Source organism: Nematolebias whitei, chromosome 13, assembly GCF_014905685.2.
Source record: "Nematolebias whitei isolate Nwh7 chromosome 13, NemWhi1, whole genome shotgun sequence".
Taxonomy (NCBI): Eukaryota; Metazoa; Chordata; class Actinopteri; order Cyprinodontiformes; family Rivulidae; genus Nematolebias; species Nematolebias whitei.
In genome coordinates, this window is record NC_056510.1 from 35916214 (window position 1) to 35923685 (window position 7472).

The 7472-nt window shown below is 45.7% G+C and overlaps 1 protein-coding gene across 1 annotated transcript in view; it reads left to right on the top strand.

Annotated features, from left to right (window-relative positions):
• Positions 1-302: 302 nt before the first annotated feature.
• The window catches only part of slc35a5 (solute carrier family 35 member A5), a 21873-nt gene continuing 14703 nt past the window's right edge, over positions 303-7472 (top strand). The window contains exons 1-3 of the mRNA XM_037686696.1: positions 303-423; positions 538-636; positions 7187-7320. Of these exons, the coding sequence (XP_037542624.1) occupies positions 303-423; positions 538-636; positions 7187-7320 (354 nt within the window). The remainder of the gene's footprint in view (positions 424-537; positions 637-7186; positions 7321-7472) is intronic.

The following is a 7472-nucleotide window of genomic DNA, read 5'->3' on the forward strand; positions in this document are numbered from 1 at the left end:
GTTTTCTTTTCACACGAAAATTTGAAGGAAGTCCTTTTAGTGACAAACTCTTGAGCAGGTCCAGATATCCACCTGTCTTAATTTACACAACAAAACAGTCATTTGAAGTGATGTCTGACTTGACAGCAGTCTTCATTTCTCACTTATCATGAAGCCAGTTTAGTTTGAACAGAACCACATCATGTGCATCATAATACTACAGAAACTGTAAGACACACCTCAGACACCACAGAGCACACTGATGGCACCAATAATTCTCAGTAAATGTGTTGTTCTCCAGCAGGTTAGACTGCTTCTCCCTCATGTTGTGCCCCTGCCCCCGGGTGTGCACGCGCTCCTGCGCGTACACTCTCGCACTTGGCCTTGGCTTTGTAACGTTGGGGACGAGTCGCATCGTGCTGCTCAAATTCTCCGCCAATTCAGGTTTGTGATAATCGAAACAACAGATGTGACATTTCAACACAGAAACATTGATATCGTAAAACAACTGGTAGGTGTTTAACGTTTTTGTTTGTTTGCTTGTTTGTTTGTTTTCAGAAAACAAGTACGACTTTCTCCCTGCATCTGTCAATCTGCTTGCTGAGGCTCTCAAACTGCTCTTCTGTTTGGTCATGTCAGTCAGGGTCATCGTCCGAGGTAAGCATCAAAACCATAATACTATCTTTGTGTATAATTATTATCCATCCATCCATATCCATTTACTCACTCCTTCCTTTTTGGGTCATGGGGGTCATTGGTGCCCATGTCCAGCAGTCACTGTGTGAGAGGTGGAGGACACCCTGGACTGGTCTCCAGTCCATCGCAGGGGCACATAGAGACAAACAACCATTCACTCTCTCTCTCATACCTAGGGACAATTTAGAGTTACCAATCAGCCTAACATGCATGTTTTTGGTCTGTGGAAGGAAACTGGAATACCCAGGAACACCCACACATGCACGGAGAGTACATGCGTACTCCACCCAGAAAGACCCTCGACCGGGATTTGAACCGGGGTGACCTGCTCACTGAGGCGGCAACTCTACCAACTGATCCACAGTGCTGCCAGCATAATGATTAGATTTGTTTAAAATATCCATCCATCCATTTTCTTCCGCTTATCCGGGGTCGGGTCGCGGGGGTAGCAGCCTAAGTAGGGAGGCCCAGACTTCCCTCTCCCCAGCCACTTGGTCCAGCTCCCCTGGGGGAATCCCGAGGCATTCCCAGGCCAGTCGTGAAACATAGTCCCTCCAGCATGTCCTGGGTCTTCCTCTGGGTCTCCTCCTGGTGGGACGTGTCCAGAACACCTCACTAGGGAGGCGTCCAGAAGGCATCCTAAACAGACGCCCAAGCCACCTCAACTGGCTCCTCTCGACATGGAGAAGCAGCGGCTCTACTCTGAGTCCCTCCCGGATGATCGAGCTTTTCACCCTATCTCTAAGGGAGAGCCCAGACACACTGTGGAAAAAACTAATTTTGGCTGCTTGTATCCGAGATCTTGTTCTTTCGGTCACAACCCAAAGCTCATAACAATAGATGAGGGTAGGAACATAGATCAATCGGTAAACTGAGAGCTTCGCCTTTTGACTCAGCTCTCTCTTCACCACGACAGACCTGTACAGCGCCCGCTTCACTGCAGACGCTGCACCTATCCGCCTATCGATCTCACGTTCCATTTTTCCCTCATTCGTGAACAAGACCCCAAGATACTTGAACTCCTCCACTTCGGGCAGGACCTCCTCCCTGACCCAGAGAGGGCACTCTACCCTTTTTCGGCTCAAGACCATGGCCTTGGATTTGGAGGAACTGATCTTCATCCCGGCCGCGTCGCACTCGGCTGCCAACCGCTCCAGCGAGAGCTGTAGATCACGATCTGATGAAGCCAATAGGACCACATCATATGCAAAAAGCAGAGACGCAATCCTAAGGCTACCAAAGCGGATCCCCTCAAAACCTCGGCTGCACCTTGAAATTCTGTCCATAAAAGTTATGAACAGAATCGGTGACAAAGGGCAACATTGGCGGAGTCCAACTCTCACCGGGAACAAGCCTGACTTACTGCCGGCAATGCGGACCAGGCTCTGACACCGGTCATACAGGGACCTAACAGCCTGCATCAAAGGGTCAAGTACCCCATACTCCCAGAGTACCCCCTACAGGGTTCCCCGAGGGACGCGGTCAAACGCCTTCTCCAAGTCCACAAAGAACATGTAGACCGGTTGGGTAAACTCCCATGCACCCTCCAGGACCCTGCTGAGAGTGTAGAGCTGGTCTAGTGTTCCACGACCAGGACAAAAACCGTATTGCTCCTCCTGAATCCGAGGTTCGACTATCCGACGGACCCTCCTCTCCAGAACCCCCGAATAGACCTTACCAGGGAGGCTTAAGAGCGTGATCCCCCTGTAGTTGGAACACACTCTACGGTCCCCCTTTTTGAATAGGGGGACCACCACCCTGGTCTGCCAATCCAGGGGAACTTCCCCCGATGTCCACGCAATATTGCTGAGTCGCGTAAGCCAACACAACCCTACAACATCCAGAGCCTTAAGGAAGTCCGGGCGAATCTCATCCACCCCTGGGGCCCTGCCACCGAGGAGCTTTTTAACCACCTCGGTGACCTCCGTGCCAGAGATTGGAGGGCCCGACCTAGAGTGAACATCCCGACATCCCGAGTTGAGGTCAGCAGCACACCACTCCCACTATAAACAGTGTTGGTGGTTTACCCCTTTCCCCCCCGAGACACCGGATGGTGGACCAGAATCGCCTCAAAGCCGTGCAGATGTCATTCTCCATGGCCTCTCTGAACTCCTCCCATACCCGAGTTTTTGCCTCAGCGACCACCCGAGCCGCGTGTCTCTTGGACTGCCGATACCCATCAGCTGCTTCCGGGGTCCCACAGGCCAACAAGGCCCGATAGGACTCCTTCAGCCTGACAGCATCCCTCTCCGACGGTGTCCACCACTGGGTTCGAGGGTTGCCGCCGCGACAGGCACGACAACCTTGCGGACGCAGCTCCGGTAAGCCGCCTCGACAATCGAGGCATGGAACATGGCCCACTCAGACTCAATGTCCCCCACCTCCCCCGGAACATGTTCAAAGTTCCCCCGGAGGTGGGAGTTAAAGCTCCGTCTCACAGGAGACTCTGCCAGACGTTCCCAGCAAACCCTCACAATACGTTTGGGTCTGCCAGGTCTGACCAGCATCCTCCCCCACCATCGGAGCCAACTCACCACCAGGTAGTGATCAGTGGACAGCTCCACCCCTCTCTTCACCCAAGTGTCCAAGACATGTGACCTCAGATCAGATGAGACAACGACAAATTTGATAATTGAACTGCGGCCTAGGGTGTCCTGGTGCCAAGAGCACATATGGACACCCTTGTGCTTGAACATGGTGTTCGTTATTGACAATCCATGACGAGCACAGAAGTCCAACAACAGAACACCGCTCGGGTTCATATCAGGGGCACTGTTCCTCTCAACCACACCCTCCAGGTCTCACTGTCATTGCCCACGTGAGCATTGAGTTCCCCCAGCAGAACAAGGGAGTCCCCAGGAGGTGCGCTTTACAGTACCCCCTCCAAGGACTCCAAGAAGGGTGGATAATCTGAACTGCCGTTTGGTGCATAAGCACAAACGACAGTCAGAACCCATCCCCCCACACATAGGCGGAGGGAGGCCACCCTCTCATTCACCCCAACACATAGGCACCAAGATGGGGGCAATAAGTATGCCCACTCCTGCTCGGCGCCTCTCACCAGGGGCAACTCCAGAGTGAAAGAGTGTCCAAACCCTCTCAAGGAAACTGGTTCCAGAGCCAGAGCCATGCGTAGAGGTGAGTCTGACTATTTCTAGCCGGAACCTCTCAGCCTCACACACCAGCTCAGGCTCCTTCCCCACCAGTAAGGTGACATTCCACGTCCCAATAGCCAGCTTCTGTAGCCGAGGATCAGACCGCCAGGGTCCCCGCCCTCGGCCACCACCCATCCCATTTTTTGTTAAAAATATTACAATCCAAATGTTGCACTAAAATTTACTATATTGACACTGTAGAGGGTTTCTGTTCAGAAAGTATGATGACTTTTGTAGTATGTTGTTTAATTCTACTTTATCAAATCTTCTAAATCCTCAGCAGAAAATAATTTCCACAGTGAGAGCTTTTCACTTTAAGACCAATAAGAAAAATAAAACTTACTATGATTAAATGTAAATGAGTATTTTATAAAAAGGTAGCACTGAATATGGCAAACTGTTCAAGACTGTAGGTGGATTAAAAGCAGTATATGAATGGGCTATGACTAGATAGTGAACAGCATTTGTGAAGGAATTGCTGAAATGTTCCTGACATTCGGTCTTTCTCGTGTGAATACCAGAGGTACGCATAGCATTTTTCACACAAAGCTTTTAATAAAAAAATCAATAAACAAGTTCTCAGCTTCTAAAAAAGTTAAATCTGGTCCTCTGGACATTCAAAAAAACCCAAAACAACAAAAAATGTAGAAACGTTTCGTCTCTCGTCCGAGAGACTTCTTCAGTCTGAGGTGCTGTTTTCAGCTCAGTCTCTTAAATAGCACCTTCTCAGAGTGGATCAACCAGTTCTCTGCTTCTTTTTGCAGAGAAAAACATTTTTTTACACAAAGGCACAGGTTTCAACCGTGAATTTTGGAGCTTCGACAAGACGGAGGTTTTTTCCGAGGTCGGCCTGTTAGCTTAGCTCGTAGCTTAACTTGTCAGCTTAGCTGCTTTTAACGATCCAAAAACACGATTTTGGACGGTTAAAACTGATTTTAAAGGAAAAAAGAGAAAAGAAGGGGTCAGTGAAGAGCACCGGAGTTGAGCCGTTTGTCATCCAGTGTCTTCAGTAGAAAGAGAGAGACGAAGAAACAATAAAACCAATTAAAGCTGCAAGCAGCATTGAAGGCCCTCGCAGCAAAGCGCCGCTGCAGCCGTACGGCGACCGCAGGAGCTCCAGCAACGCCTCCCAGTCGCCGTCGCGAACGCTCTCATGCTATTCCTGCATGCGTCCACCAGGGTGCGCATATGCCTAAACTTTGCAATTGCCTTCCGCCTATATCAGTATGAGAGGTTGTGCACTTGAGTCATATGTTAAACCACAATATCTGTGTGTTTAGACGTGCTCACGTATTATGCACCAAAAATCCGGTTCCGATCGGATGATAATTCACTGAGATATAACTGTTAGAATATCGTAGGGGGCACACTTGAGTCAAATGTTAAAGAACAATACCAATGTGCCTATAAGTGCTCACTAATGATGCACCAAAAATCTGGTCCAGATCAGATGATGTATCACTGTGATATAACATTTTGAATGATAAAGGGGACACACTTGAGTCAAATGTAAAAAAAACAATACCAATGTGTCCATAAGTGCTGACTAATGACGCACCAAAAATCTGGTACAGATCGGATGATATATCACTGAGATATAACAGTTTGAATAAGCTATGGAGCATACTTGAGTCAAATAATAAACAACAATACCAATGTGTTAGGAAATACTCACAGATGACGCAACAAAAATCTGGTGCAGATCAGATGATGTATCATAGAGATATAACTGTTAGAATGATGTAGGGGGTGCTCTAGAGTCAAAAGTAAAAAAACAATACCAATGTGTCCAGAAGTGCTCACTAATGACACACCAAAAATCTGGTTCAGATCGGATGTTGTATCACTGAGATATAACTGTAGGAAGAATGTAGGTGGCGCTGTGGAGGCTATAGGCCACTTATCATGGATAACTGCTCAAGAGGTGGATAATGATCGATCATAGTGATTTTGGTTCACCTCGGCTGAAATCTGTACAATTTAGAGCCAAACGTATTGTAACGGCGTCACTTCTTATGCAACAAACAGTCTTATAAATATTACCTTCACATAATGGGTCAACCAGGTTGATAGTGCTCAATCAAATTGGGCACCATAAAGCTGCTATTTATAAGACTGGGTTTGTTGTGGCTCCTCAGACTGATGAAGTCTTTTGGATGAAAGACGAAACGTTTCAGCAAGAAGAAACCATCCAGAGGACCTGACTTGGAGCTTAGTTAAAGCTTTAGTTTAGCGTTGTTGGAGCTTTCTTACTGTTTGTTTACCTGGTCTTATTTTGAACATCTGGGGCACGGCTCTTGGAGCTACAATATTGTGCCACTTTAATTGTTTTTTCTGTTTTAATCTTTACTGTATTTAAAAATTCTGTAGAGAATTACACCACAGGCATATTAAATAACAGTGGAAGCATGTTTTTTAACTTTAATATATAATCAGTTAAAAATGTTTTTTAGTCATGTTGTATTCTTTGGATGCTTTTTACAGACTGTTGTTTAAATAATTAGATTTATTTTTTCATCACGGTACGTATGATGGTTTACACTTTGTGTTTTGGTCATTTGATGTTCAGCTTGTTCCGAGTTTAGCTACGAGCTTAATTATCAGCCGTTGGTGACCATTCAAGCTGTTGGCCAACACAAAATGGCTATGGCTTAGCTAGTTCTACAGATATTGAGCTAATATTTGGTGTGGTAGTATGAGTCTTCCTCAACAGAAACTTAAAAGAGCTAACACATCTGGAAAGATATCGCACGAGTTTGTGCATATTGTAACTTAAAGGATTTGACCAAAATAGTTAAAATTGCATCATTTCATCAAAACTCTGGCATGAAAGGCCAACAGAGTAAAATATTCCTTAAAAGATTTCTTGGCCATTAATATTTATTTTATTATGTCTCAGAACAACAGTCTGTGCATAGTTTTAGGTTGCATACATTATTGCATGCATTCTACAAGTTTCACCCATTTCTGCTACTATCCAGTGATTTCTTGGAATTTTAATATGACTACAGTCTTTTCTGTTGTTACAGGACTCGATGACCTGATGGTTTCAGTTTGTAAAAATAATTGTTTGTTTTTCTTTGAAGAGAAGTGTTTCCTCTCAAGTTGTCAATATTGGGTGGCAAGTTAATTAGATATTGAGAATATTTTTAATGTGTTGACCATTTAGACTAATTGTTATTTTTTGGTTTTGACTGTGAACACCAGGGACTGCAAGACTCATTAATTTGTATTATAGAACATGTTGGTTACCATTTGTGTAGATAATTATATGCACTGTGAAGAACTGCTACCTTCATGTCTGCCGTTGTGTGGGATGTATAAATGAAATGTAACTGTGCTCTCTGTGTCCTCAGAGGGGCGATCCTGCAGAGACTTGGGTTTTTCCTCCAGTTCATCCTTCCTCTTTTCACTCAAGTGGGCTGTCCCAGCATTCCTCTACTTTCTTGACAACCTCATCATCTTCTATGTGATGACCTACCTGCAACCGGTGGGTGAAAAATAATTTGGAATCAGACCATAAAACGAATGCAATCATTTTTGGGATGCAAAAAAATGTTTAGAGATCTGAACCAATCCTACCCTGAAATACATATAAATAAATAAATAAATAAAATAAATTTCTCATAAAAAGAGGAAGGA